The sequence below is a fragment of the Ischnura elegans genome, chromosome 2 (assembly GCF_921293095.1).
Source record: "Ischnura elegans chromosome 2, ioIscEleg1.1, whole genome shotgun sequence".
Taxonomy (NCBI): Eukaryota; Metazoa; Arthropoda; class Insecta; order Odonata; family Coenagrionidae; genus Ischnura; species Ischnura elegans.
This window is the reverse complement of record NC_060247.1, coordinates 95,126,366-95,141,218: the sequence shown is the minus strand read 5'-3', so window position 1 is coordinate 95,141,218 and position 14,853 is coordinate 95,126,366. Positions and strand designations below refer to the sequence as shown.

General features: G+C 37.0%; 1 protein-coding gene across 2 annotated transcripts in view; it reads left to right on the top strand.

The window, feature by feature from the left end:
• The window catches only part of LOC124154198 (adenosine deaminase 2-like), a 43,994-nt gene that overhangs the window by 9,168 nt on the left and 19,973 nt on the right, over positions 1-14,853 (top strand). The window contains exons 6-8 of one of the 2 annotated variants that reach the window (XM_046527772.1): positions 1,917-2,071; positions 5,288-5,490; positions 7,659-8,508. The exons of the other annotated variant lie outside the window; for it this stretch is intronic. Coding sequence (XP_046383728.1) covers positions 1,917-2,071; positions 5,288-5,490; positions 7,659-7,758 — 458 coding nt within the window. The 3' untranslated portion in view covers positions 7,759-8,508. Of the gene's footprint in view, positions 1-1,916; positions 2,072-5,287; positions 5,491-7,658; positions 8,509-14,853 lie in introns of those variants that run through there. 2 annotated transcript variants of the gene reach the window in all.

Sequence of the window (14,853 nt, the reverse complement as noted above, 5' to 3'; positions counted from 1 at the left end):
TTACATATTTAAAAAAATGGTACCTACCTGATGATTCCCTTTATGAATGAACCGATCTCACTTTGGAATAAATATCAAGTCAATTTTTAAGTGATTTGTACATAGTGAAAAAATCGGTAGTGCTTGTTTAGATGTTTTTAGTGATTAGTACAACGGAGATCATTAAATGTTTTTCTTTGGATTCAATTGTATACTTACCGTGCTAAACCAGCAACTGAAGACAGCACGCGCGACTTCTGGCCACCATAGAAAGAATAAGTCTACGCCATGGTTAAATAATTTATTTTATTCAAAATTTGTTCATCTAAATCCATTGCTGACAGTATCGAAGCCGTGCTGCTTCATGTTCTCTTTGATTAACGAGTTACCTTACCTCACCTTAGCCTTAAGGAGATAAGTCACTCTCACTTGTCCATGAATTTTCCTAACGTGTTAGTCTTCAGGGAAACATTTTTGCTGTGTAAGCCATTTGGAACTGTCATGTATCTGCTTTGTACCACTGATTTGTATGTGCTTTCGAACTGCTGTGGAATTGAAACACGGTACACAGCAGTTCATGACGTCATAGCGTCCTACCATGCCATCAACTCATTTGTAACACATTTTGAACTGCTTTGGATTTCCATTGGAAACTGCTATGGAACTAATTTTCAACCTTTGGAACTGATTTGTACCACTCGTTCATCTGTTTAGGAACTGATTTGTACCAGTCGGACACCCATTTGAACCATGCGAACTGCTTTGTAGCAGTTCAAGATGGCTTCTAGAGTTCTCTTGAAACTCATGGCGATAGTTTGAAAAATTTAGGCCAGACAACGATGGACGATGACAGAGTGATGTGCGGCCTTAACTGCAGTCCAACGTAGTGAATAGCCACCGCTCCATGATTAATCCCGATACAATTCCAAAATACATGAAAATCTTCATTCAACAGTTTCAAAAGGGTTCCAAAGCAGTTGGAAAGCAAATATTTTTCCCTGAGTCGTTTCAGACTTACGCGACCTCCTTGAAAATTTCATGTTTTGTTCCGTAGACCTTTTTCAATATTTCACTGTATGTAAAATAAGAGAAAGAATCAGCCGCTGAGAAGATAACAAGGAAAACTTTTCTTTTTCAGATGCAGGCAAATTTTGACACTCTGCGTTTGTATTTGGTCCAGCCTCCCTGCTAAGAGCATTATTGATATATTTATAAAGACGATAGAAAATTTTTTAAGCAAGTAATACCTTAAGAATTGAGTTGAAATATGAACGGTTGAAATGCACTGACATGATGATTATTGATGCGTCCATGGGTGCATCTCATCGGCGGAAGGCGGCGCTGCGGAACGTCACAAAATCTTTTTTCGTTACTTCTCTATGGCTATCCCAGTTCAAGTCACTGGATCCAAGTTCCAAAGATAATTCGAGGAAAATAATGACTTGTTAAGTTGTGAATACACTTGACACCTTGTTGGTCCTGTAGTTGATATAGACGGAAGGCATATTTGAAAGCAATTTATTTGGTTTGTAAATACGCTTTAAAACGGACTTTGTCCTTAAAAAAAAGAGGCCACGTAATCACTTTAGATCACGATCTTTTTTTTATCTTGGAATGGAAACAGCATGTAATTATGTAATTTATGGCATTAAAGCTACAATATCCAATATGCGAGCGTAGTTTCGAAGTTTTTAACTATCTGTACCGCGTTGTCAGCCAAATAAGCTATTTATGATACGTTCCAATGATTTAGGCTCTATCATGCAAAATAATAAAGTAGATGATAAAATTTTGCTGCGCTACCAAGACTACAGGCATGTAGGGTACACGGGAAACATGGAAAAGTAGGTTTTTTGGAGCTATTTCGTCAACCAGGAGGGTCAGATATTACTGTATTGTGGCTACGCACTTTTCTCAGATTTTCCTTTTTCTTACAGATTGGCAAGGTTTAACTGATTTGAACCTCGTTGACGCAGTCCTTCTCAACACTACCCGTTTGGGTCACGGCTACGCTATTCTAAAACATCCGCTGGTCATGCAAAGGGTTAAGGAACAAGGAATTGCAATCGAGGTCAACCCTATTTCAAACCAGGTAATGAAATGTTTGGCATGCTGTGTCTACAGGTGAAATGTTTTATAAATTTTCTCCTTGTGGTTTATCAAGCAAAACATTAAGTGTTATCAATTTCCTCAAAATCCAATATCCAACTCCATCAGTACCTTTTTATTTTTCATAAAAATGATATTAAAGATTATGTTTTGAGTATTGTATTCCCTTCACATTATCACTTATATTTATGCCTTAATTAGAGATTTTTCAGGCTAATCAATTAGGGTTTTTTGTGTGTTTTTTTAAATTCAGAATTCATTAAATCCTAGAAATATGTGCCGTTTGAATCAGCTTGAAAATCTAGTATTAAACTGGCCAAGAATTCAGACAGAATATAATTAAGTTTTTATAAACTAGAAATAAAATCATTCATAAATACATAACGTATCGAACATGCTAAAGTGTTAAAATAACCTTTATATGATGGTATTTGAGCATGAAATTGGCACTTACCTCAGGAGGACGTATCACTTTCGCTTAGTTGGTCTGTTTTCGTGATGTCATTATTATTATTATTACTATTATTATTCTTTGGTTTCACACCATTTTTGCTGGTTTTAGGCGAGGTACGGGTATCACCAAGCACTCTCGTCTTTTTACTCTGTGTTAAAAACATTTTCTGACAATCCGGCATGTATTTAAAATTGCTGATTTTTGTATTGAAATGAACAAGTTTTTCGGCAGTCCATTAGTTTTAAGACCTTGATGGGTTGAATGAGGCACTATTCCTGTGGCAGAGATAATGATTGATATTATGTGTAATTTATCTGATTTCCATAATATCTTAATTTCATCTTTAAGTTCTTCATACTTTTCCATTTTGTTGTTGTAGGCTGTCGTGATGTTATGCGAATTAGGTACGCCAATGTCTATCAAGTACGTTTCATTGTGAATTTTATCTTGCACTTCTAAATCAGGTCTATTGCTATGGACAGCTTTATCGGTGATAATTGATCGGAGAAAATCTTACCGTGATCGTTTTCAAGGATGGTTTTAGGTGTGTATTTATAATGAGGGACTGCATTTTCTATGAGTTCATACTTTAGAGCTAATTTCTAGTGGACGATGTTGCATATTTCATTGTGTCGGTGCAGATAGTCTTTTCGGGATAAGTTAGTGCATCCGCTTGTGATGCGACGTATCGTCCCAGGGGAATTTTCACATTTACTCTATCTGTCGTCCAATAAATTTGGTTTTTATTATTATTATTGCAAAAATTGTTACAAGTTGACCATAAAGTCGGGTGATAACATAAAATCAGAAAGTATATAAAGACAAAAATATAAAATACAAATTACCAGCTTCTATAGGTTTCATCACACACAAAAATATACAAAAACCAAAAAACAAAACATGAAATACTAAGTACAAAAAAAATTTTTTGAAAAAGCCCTCAAAATCCATTTTACAAAAGACATGTCCCAATGTACATAGCACCAAATCAGCAAAAAATAATACGTGACTACATTTACATAGCCCTCAAAATCCATTTTCACACAATAATATATGAAGACCAAAGCAAAAAACATAAAACACCAGATTCAAAATATAAACGTTTAGAAAAGCCCTCATAATTCAAATTTATTTGCTAGTCATAAATATCTTCGCGTTAGTTGGGAAGGGCTCAAAAATAATTTCCTCGGTAAACCATTCCAATCTTCTAACCCCGATGTAGGAAGGGAAATTTTAGTGTATTTGGCTGCAGCCTCGGGGCCTCAACCTTACAATTATGATCCTTGGTCTTTTTAACCACTTTGAAGGGTTCCTCCACGCAGGTTCACCACTATAAGCTTTAAGTAAACACTTCAAGCGTGCTATCTTCCTCCTTGAATCTAAAGATTTCCAGCCCAGCGTTTTTAACATCTCCGTGACGCTAGCCTTCCTTCTGTCATTCCCCAATACAAATCTAGTTACTAATCACTGAACTTTTGTTAGTTCCTTGATCTCCCCATTCAGATGAGGATCCCAAACTGACGCCCGTATTATAGAATAGGCCTAACAAACGTTTTATACGCGAATTCCTTTGTTTTTTTGCAGCTTATTCCAAGGGTCCTCATAAAAAAGTGTAATGCCTGAAAGCTTTGGTCGCAGTTCTTTCGATATGTGGTCCCCATTGCAAATTCCAGCTTAATGTCACTCCTAGGTACTTACAACTTTTGGTTTCTGACAGTAACTCACCCATAATTTAGTAATAATTCAGTACACATCTCCTACCTTTCCGAAATCTAATTAGATTAGTCTTGCTAGCACTGATGACCATTTTATTCTCTTTAGACCATTTATCCAATGTATTTAGGCCATTTTGTAAGCTAATACAATCATCTACTTTGTATATGACTTTATAAACAATGCAATCACCCGCAAACATTCTAATTGAGCTCTTTAAATTCCCACTTATACCATTTGCCTAGATAATAAACAGCTAAGGCCCTAGCACACTGCCTTGCGGTACCCCGGAAATGGCAGTGAATTCATCGGAAAAAATATCGCCGACTATAACACCCTGTGATCTACCTGAGGTAAAGGAATTTATCCATTTTACGACCCTACCATCCCAGCCGAGCGCACTTATTTTTTAAAATTAGAATTTCATGATCTACCCTATCAAAAGCTTTTGAGAATTCAATCAGAACCCCATCGATTTGCTTCCCGTTGTCAAGCTCCTCCATCAAATCCTGCTAAAGAGTCGCTAATTGACTATCACAGGAGTAACCCTTACGGAAAACATGTTGTTCTTCCGAAAACCGGTTCTTTTTTCTCAAGACCTCATTGATATAGTCTGCGATCAGATGCTCCATTAATTTACACACGATGCAAGTTAGACTAACCGGCCAATAGGAAATAACACTATCTCGATACTCTTTTTTCTGCGTGGGAGATATGTATGACTTGTTTAAATTTTGCAATATCGTCTACCTACTACTAGGGCCTATTTTCACATTACAATATAGACCCTTGTAAGCATTTCTATATCCTCAAATTTAGATATGAAAACCTACCTCATTTTTTGGCGGATATGAAATCATTAAATATGACATACTGCATGTTGTGAATGTTAATGACAGTTTATTCTATACACCATAAAAACTTCAAAATTATAGAGTAAGTTTTAAACGAATAATGCACTGCAAAAAAAAGCCGAGGTACGGCCAGATTATTGGTTTTGTTGCTTTGTCTAAATCAATTTCATTCTTCCAGGTGTTATTGCTAGTCGACGATCTTCGCAATCACCCAGCGGCAGTGCTTCTCGCCAACGATTATCCTGTGGTGATCTCCTGCGATAACGCCATGCTATGGAATTCCACAGCGCTTAGCTACGATTTCTACGAGGCGTTCATGGGAATGACCAGCGCCGATGCGGACCTTCGATTCCTCAAGCAACTCGCGCTCAACTCCATCCAGTAAGCAAGCTAATCGAATATGCAGTAGTCGTGTCACAGTACTGGAACGCACCGGAATGCCGTTCCGGCACTGGTTAACAAAAGACATAATTGTCAAATAACACTTTTATCAATATTGTTTCCTCAAAATTTCTAATATATACATTCTTAGCCAAATCAAAAAAATGTAATAAAATTTAAATTATTACTTACAATAAAAAAATACACAGAGTAATATTTCACGTCTAAAAAAGTGCGTTCCGGAACTGCTAATTTTGCCATGACGTCACTGATATACAAGGTGTTTCAAAAAGGACTTTAATTTTTTCAAAAAAGCTACAGTTCTGGTTTTAGTTCTGGCTTTGAAGGGAAACATGTCAAATTTTGACTCGCGTAATTCGCCAGGGCAGATTCGTGCCGCAACAATCGGTAGCGGCAGTTACGTTAAAGATGGCTACCACGAATATTACAAAAGAGGATCCTCAAGTCATCCTCTAAATGTGTTGTTACCCACAGCGCATTCGAATGGGTTTACAAATGTCACCACTCGCGTCGCTAACGGACAAATTGATACGAGTTTCACGGGAAAATAAGGTATAATTAGGGTTATCAACCGAAATTTTCACTCATGATGGTGTGATTCATCAAATTCATAACTCTTCAATGCTATTCCTCGGGTTTGCAAAGACCATACTACAAAATGTTGGAAAGACGTGGATCGCATTGCACTCATCACCGCGCCGCGGACATATTTGAAAGCCGATAAAATGCGACCGAAGTGGCAACAGAAATCACCCTTCTGTGGGATAGAATTGGGCCTCCTCTATGCAGTCCTCTTGATGGCTGCCTTCACTGGACCCGACCTTGCTAGCTGTGTGTTTTGGTACGATGAATGAAAGTCGGCGACTACAGTTCAGCTAATTTCCGTGCCAAATACGCTAAAGATCCTCCTATTAAGCCTACAATACTCTTCCCACTTTTACTTTGGCTTTCGACTCTTATATTCACATTTTGGCTAGTTCAAAAAGTTTTTACAGGAACTTCAAAGTTCTCTAACCTTTCCCTCAATCTTTCTCCATTTTTAGAGTCATATGCTTTACTAAAGTCTATAAATAAGACAAAAAGATTATTACTTTATTCCCAGTGTTTACAGGCTAGCTCGTTCAAGATAAATATTTGATCAGTTGTAGTTCTGTTTTGCATAAATCCCGCTTGATGGTCTCCTATCTTTTCCTCTTCTTGATTTTTAGCCTATTTAATATAATTTTCGATAATATTTTGTAAGTTTTATCAATCAATGATATTCCCCTATAGTTTTTGCAATCCAATTTATCTCCTTTCTTGTGCAAGGGATCAATTATTGCTTCTGTCAATTCTTTTGGCATTCTTTCTGATCTCCATACTCTTGATATTAATTTATTTAAATAACCAATGACCTCTTCACAACCATTTTCTATTAACTCAATAGGTATAGAATCTTCGCCAGGAGCTTTGCCACTTTTGAGAGTCTTTAATTCAGATTTTATTTCCTCTATTGATGGCTTAGAGCATGTGATACTTTCAACCCTAACCAGGTTCTCATCCATACTTTCTTCACAGTCTTCAAAACAAACACACACACTTCAAAACTCACTAAAATATTATTTCCAATTTTTCAAGACTTGGCCTGGTTCACTAGTTATCTTTCCATTCTTGTCCTTAACCCCTACTACGGTTGGTTTAATGCCTTTTTGAAAGATTCTTATTTTTCTATAAAAACCTCTTGAATTTTTTTGAGTGCAGTCTTGCTCTGCCCTCATTACTGTATTGTTAATGCATTTTCTTTTCTCTGATCTTAGGATTTTGTTTACTTTCCTATTGGTAAGTAAATATCCTTCCTTGGCTTCCTGTAATTTTTCATAAAGAACTTTGTGTCTTCTTGAATGTTTTTGAATGCAGTCTTGCTCTGACGTCATTACTGTGTTGTTAATGCAATGTCCTCCATTAAAACTGAAAATCTATTTTTTATTCAATTTGGTATTCATTCAGTTTGTTCTTTTCAAAATTTTTGATCTTTATTTAAATGGGAAGTATAAAAATTAGTAAATGCAAGAAGCTTACATATTTTACTATCAATAACTCTCATTGAGGGTCTTTCAGAGTGGAATCAAAATATTGAATTAAAATATGGCATTTTTCTTTTCTTGCAGATATAGCTCCATGAATGCAGAAGAAAGAAGCCAGGCGCTTATGCTGTGGCACACAAAATGGGATCAGTTTATTTCAAACACTATTGCAAAGTATCAATAAACAATCCTATGACAGTTTTATATTTTCGTACGTGAAGTGTACATATATCATGCTGGAAAATCTTTTAAATATTTTTTGCGCTCTTCAAAAACTGGTAATGCTATGAAAAAATCATTCAATGTTGCTCTTTGATAGCCAAAAAATTATGGAGCCCACAATAATTGCCTATAATGTATTATTTGAATATGATAAAGTTGTTACGGTTGATACGCTCAGCTTGAATATAAAATAGCTGTGTTTAGCTCCATCGCTCGCTAGTAGTATTGAATTGTGAAATTCCAACGTCTCTCGCTGGATCTGATTGAATCATTAAAAAGATACTATTACAGCGTTTATTGTCAATCGATATGTCATTTTGATTCAATTTTAATTTCATGAGAAGAATTACTGGAATATTGATGAAATCAATTTACGAGTATGTCATATGCTAAAAATTTTTGTTATGCTTTATCATACCAAAGTTGGGTGTTTCAAAGACTTCGATTTCAGCACCGACCTGTTTCAAACGTTTTTACCCAAGCATGGCCATGATCGGGAATCGTCCTCGTATCAAACATACAAGAAGAAATTATGGCTAATGTACATGGAATCAAGATTGAAAAGGCAAAATCCAAGATCACATGACGGGCCTGATTCGCTGACAACTACATTTGCTTTCATGTTGTTTATTCCAGGTGAAAATTTTATTTCCATAAAATTTTATACGAAGAAATGGACGCATCAGGATTTAATTAAAACTTTTTATAAGCATTTCATTCCATTTCCTATACTTTCCTAAACCAGGATTTTATGAAAATTTATTTATAAAGGTATCATTTGATAAATTTTCCATTTCCTATACTATAGCCTATTCACTTTATGTCTGCGAGTGAACTTTCGTGAGAGCCCGGATACTCTCGGATGGCTTCGCTGATAGGGGAGGGGTAGTACCGAGAGAGAGAGAGAGGAGGAGCAAACATAACGTTGCCAAATGTACATAGCCGCCCTTCCTTGTCACTGAAACCGTGTGAGTCATAGGTGGCCACAGGTATTTTGGCCCCGGTGCCGAGACAATACACCTACTCATTTGGAAGGCATTGGGGATAATCCTCTCTCAGAAGCCCACGACCTTGTCGGCTACCGCGCTGAATGAGGCATCGTTGATGGAAGGCATACTTAGTCACATACAAGCAGAACGCGTGAGGTTTGGCAACACTGCTCCAGGAGCAGATTTACGATGTTCACTTGGCGAAGGTCTAAGAGCGACTCACTGAGGCCACACCTACTGTTTGCTGATTGGCAAAGACAAAGTCACAAGTCGAGAAACTTTCCCTACCCCCATTTTCATTTGCTTTGGCCACACCAGCTCACCCGCAGAGATAAAATGAACAGATTATAATACCTTCTGAAGTTGGGGTATCAATACTGTCTACTATTGGCACTAACCCATCGAAACCGTTTTCAGTGCCTTTATATATATTTTAGCTTGAACGAGACCTCTGATCTTCCTCTGAAGTCTCGCCCGACAATATCTCAACATGCATCATCCTTATGCCCACCTAAACCTAAAAAAAAAAATTTACGCGATTCCGTAGGCTATTTTCAGGCCGTTCGCGAAAGCAATTTTACCAGTTTTCACGAATATAGCATTATTATTATAGGTACTCTTAAAAACCGAATTACGTGCCAATTAAGATATGCGCGATGCATGGTTTTCAAAAATTTAGCCCACCAAGTGACTCAAATGCCTTGTCTACACTGCAGACTTAACTTAAGTAACTTCACTCAAGTCTAATCTTAGGTGTGGTACGGTAGCTACACTTGAAATTTAAGTCTTCTACTGTAGTACTAAGTAACTACATTTGAGCTGTAAGTCTTCTACAGTAGTACTAAGTACTTCATCGCCGTGATTGTCTATGTCGGGAAACAGTTATGTTGACAGATGAAGATCTATGAGAGCAATTAGTGATTCTGTGATCCAAAGCCACTGATATTTGAGATAAACTTTCAAACTCCGTGAACTAACCATTTTGGATTTAGAAGGTTAAAAGGAAAAATCGATTTCAGTCCCTGAGCAAACGCTATTTGGCGAGAGGTGATGGAGCCAGAGGAATTTATATTACTAAGCTTGACTTCGTGGAATGACATATTCATAACGTAAACGAATACTTTTAGTCAAATTCCACTCCTTTATTAAAACCATAGTTAAATTTTAACCTTAAATTCCTACAACGTCCAATTATATCGCCATATCTTATCCCCCTCAGCATCCCCATGACTAAAATTAAAGCCCAATGCAATGGTTTCAAAAGCAGTGTGTGGGATTTTACTAAGTGCATTCGTTTACGTTATTTTCGATTTTGACACCATGGAAACTTAACTATTTTACCGGATCCTCTGCCGTCGTCTCAGTCTTAAAATTCCTTAAATCGTTTCTAAGTTTTATAAAACGGGTTTCCCCGTGAGCAACAGGCGCATTTAGTTTTCACGGAAATAAAACCAACAATAAGATGAGAAACTCCACAAAATAAATTCGTCGATTTAATAACCACAGCACTAGAAAGTTAACTAACGAAATAGAACGCTCAATAACCACATCATGGAATACAGCACAACTTAGAACGGGATGAGTCAGGGGTGGGATAAGTATTATCATTCGCAATTTACCACACTTGAAGAGGGTCAACCGAGTGGAAACAGTTGCCTACGCAATTTAAGTATTGGTCCTAAGTGATTTAAGTGGAGGTGTACTTAAAGGAAGCTGGTGACACCTACGCTACCACCTTAATTAGAGAGCCAACTGAAGTGGTCACTTAAGGTACTAGTGTAGACCCGGCAAAAGCCATATTAACCCAGGTTTTATGCCCGTGACGACCGGGCGAGTGCAATGCTAGCGCTTGACGGCCTACGAGGGAACTAATCGGACAGTTAGGGGACGTACGTGAAGTCACTGACGCCGCAGAGTTGTCCCCGATCGAAAAAAGCTGGCCAAAATTAATTACGTCGTTATTTTACGCAAATTAACTACAGAAATGGGTGTTTCTTATTGATTTTGTTTGCGTGAATCTGATTTTGACATTATTTTTACGCTACCTCTTCATTTTAACATTTTTGAGCTGTTATTGTTTAAACAGTTTTTAGAAAATCTCGATATAGAAATCATTGCGATTGGCGATAACTAGTTGTTTATGTAGTTTTGAAACTGTATAATCTTAAGGTAAAGAGTGTATAAATTGTAGATAAAAGCCACAATGGAACTCCTTCATGAAATTGACGGGATTCGAACCCGCGGCCATCAGCATAGTCGTAGAGATACCAAAATTGAAGAAACTTCTCACATTTACTCAATTTTTGGCTTCAATGTATTTGATGAGTTGCATTTGATTAAATAATTTGACTGAGATTATGGGCATTGATGAGAATAATGTTTAGATTTGAATACAATTACTTCTATTTATCACAAAAAATGAATCAATGACTCATCTGACACAATGTCGCTCTGCAAATTATCTATTTTTACGCATCGACCATCCATTTCTTAAATTCTAAACGATAAATAATTTTCAAAGACACTCGAAAGTCTTATTGTAACAATGGAGAAGTAATAATCGGAACGGATACGTGGATTCATCCGCAGGCCTCCTTTTTCTGAGCTCCAAACTATTGCATTACGAAGAAAGAATTACATTAAAAACTTAAATTATCGCTGTAATTAGCATATATTCGCGAACTTCGCAAGAATAGTAATCATTTGCACTCAACAGATGTGAGGGGATGATATTGATATATTTATGGAGGGAATTTTAATTCCTGCTGCAACCAGCCTTTGAACGGTTTTTTTGAAATGCTCATCTTTCTTCAAGCTTTGATTCCACTTTCTCAGGTATTTCGGGAAATAAATTATGTGTATTAAGCAGGTCAGAATATATTTGGCATGCTTGCTTTCGTTCAGTCGAAATTTTAATACCAAATATTCCACGACATATTCCTTTTCCTTCGCTAACGACTATCCTTTTATCTCCGTAAATGTATTGTGCACCACAATTTACGTAACATTTGCGGCATCCATAATTCAAATTTAACAGGTATATTTACGACTGAAACGATGAAGGTGAATTCTAAATGGGTCTATTTTTAACCAACAAAAAATAGGAAATTATGAGTTGAAATTGAATAAAAGATATACAAGCTTGCATATGCTTACCTCTAATCATGAGTTTCTGGCGTATCATTAAAAATTGGATGCCAGAAAAACCAAGTGCTTCAATCCAATGGACGTGAGAATCTTCTCGAATTAGCAGAGTTGACACAGCTCGTAGCGCAGTGCTTTTTCCATAAGCTTATCACTAAAGAGAACTAACTGTGGAATATTCACCACATCCATGCGGTGGTCAAGGTGAGTGAGCTCGTCATCTGCATTCCGTTGTTTTCTTAGAAAAATAATGCACCCTTGGTGAGTTTAGACGAATTTTTCCCTCTTCATACAATCCTATCTATGTCTACGGGCTATTGAAAGGATTCTTGGTGGTACTGTGTCGGCGCGGCGAGGCATTTATTGCCCTTAAAGCCAAGACCTTTTTTCGGAATAACTTGCTGAAAACGCTCTCCACCATGTACGTAATCTCCGCTCTACAAAAATATGAGAAAATTTTTGCAGAGTAAATTATCTAGCAGTTGCTATTACAGCTCGCATTGTGGCGTATGTAGTCGTTTTAGATCACGCATATTTGGTCTCATTAAGAGCATGAAAACCGGCCCTCATTGTTTGAATGAATATTTGAAGGAAAGTGTTCAATAAATAGAATCCATTCGAGTATCGTGAAAAATTTTATTTATGAAATCTCACAGTATGGATAACTATGTTAAGCATATCCCACATCAGGTAAACCACCGATACAGGAATATTCGAGCGATGAAGACATTCCGTCTTCCGCCGGCCGCCGGCCAGCCGCCCTCAGCGGAGCGGTGCACCGCTCAACCCTCAAGATGTCCGATAGGCAATTATAGGCAAAATTTTTTCTCTATCTCGTTGTATATACTCTTCTCAAGGATTCTGCATAGAAAACTTCGTGGAGCACGGAGGAGCACAAAATTATATTGACATATTTTACTAAAAATAATCCCAAAAATAGTTAAACGTATAAATAATTAAATATTTTTATAAACAATTCTTAAACGAACCAAATTTATCGTGTTATTATGAAAAAAGATGCAAAATTACCGTTTAAAAATTGGCAGATGAATTCCATGAAATTAAAACAGTCATATATTAAGTTGAATTTCCCTAAAATCGACCATTTCTCTGCGTCGGGCTTTTTGCCCTGAACGTGCCCATGTTTGACGGGTTACACAGGTCCACATAATGATCACACAGACCTATCAGGTACGAAATATTTTAGGCCACAATCTGTAGAATCCGAATACATAATCCATATCTTCCTTTTAAAAAGTCGAAAAAATGACTTTTGGCCAGCTTTTTTCGATTTGGGACCACTCTGCGCCGGGGGCTGGTCAGATGCCATGATCAATCGGTGTGAGGGAACAAAACGCCGCGCGTCTATCACTTTTTTTATACGTTTCCTTCCGTGGTGATTTGAGGTGAGCCAGGATTTGCTTCCATTCTTGACTTCCTCGCCCATGAAACCGGTGAGCGATAATTACCGTGACTTCGCTCAGTTCCATGACTTCACATGGCTCACTTGCTCACTGATCACGGGGATTATTCTTTGTTTCCTAAAATATATGGCACCATTTTGAGAGCTATTGGATCTTTAAATTAATCGTTTAACTTATCATTCACTTCTATAAGCAACAAAGCTGTTAATTTTTAATTCAACATAGGAGAAAAGGTACACCAATGGAGGCGATAAATTAGATACATTGAGGATTTCTAATCACCTCATAAAGATCATTGAAATTTTATCATCAATACTTCTGGGCAGTCGCCCTTTGATAAATAAAATCAGAATAATGAGAAAGCCCGTTAAATATTTGTGAAGCTTCGGGCTATATTTTTCTCATTTTGTTCATAATTTTCGAGCGAAGCATCGCATTTTAATAATCTATCGCATTTTTCCATTTCGTAGTATCTACATGTTCATTATGCACGAATGAATTTGAAAACGCTCTTATATTAGCCCTCATCATATGCAGGTTTCGACCAACGACAGACGTATAGTCACTTTCAAAAGTTTTAGGACAAAGTTTGTGGCGCCACTTCTGATTCTCAAGGAATTTTAGTTTCCCTTACTCTTTATGTATTCCATGGTGACTCACCGAAAATATTTCCTTTGTGGGTGAAGAAATATGCACTCAAAGGGAGATGTTACTTGTTCAATGATCATTATGTTTCAATTTATGTCGGATATAATGATTATTTCGTGTGTGTTTACTGCGTACTTGCCCTGGTTTTCACTGTTGGTCTGTATTTTACGTATTATAACACCTTCACTGCAAGTAGTTGCGGTGGGCTTGTGGAGTAAACATGTGATAGAGATGGTGTTGATTGTGGCATCGAATTCCCGACGTTGAAAACTTCATCGTACATATTTTTTTCTGGTCATCATTGGTTTTGTATTTCTTTATACGTTTCAAATTATTTTAAATTCACTTCAACAACATCATTTACTATTTTGAAAAACTATAATGAGCCACATTAAAGTTGAGAACAAATCATTTTAAATGCGATGCAACAGATTTATATACTTTTTTACGACAATGAGTCCTATAAAATTTAGGGATTGGGTAGGTATAGACGTATAATTTCTATGAATGGCTAGAACATTTTGAAGGTTAGGTATTTTCAAAAGAAGGTAACCGTAGACACGCGGTGAAGAGGGCATAAAAACTCTGCGTCGATGATAACATAATTTTTTAAGACTGCCGGCAAAGGGTCATAGCTATCAGCTGATTATTTACAAATTATCAATTGGTTTCTACTGCTGTTAATTTTTAAGATTTTCTCTAATGAACACCGTGCTGATCACCCGCCTCGTGAGGCGGGTGTTGGAGCACAGAGGGCTAGCCGCATGGACTGCAAGTGAAACGGAAATGTTTTATTTCGATCGAGGGAAACGAAAATACGAGGCCTAGGTTTAGTTAAGTTCCCGCACGAAA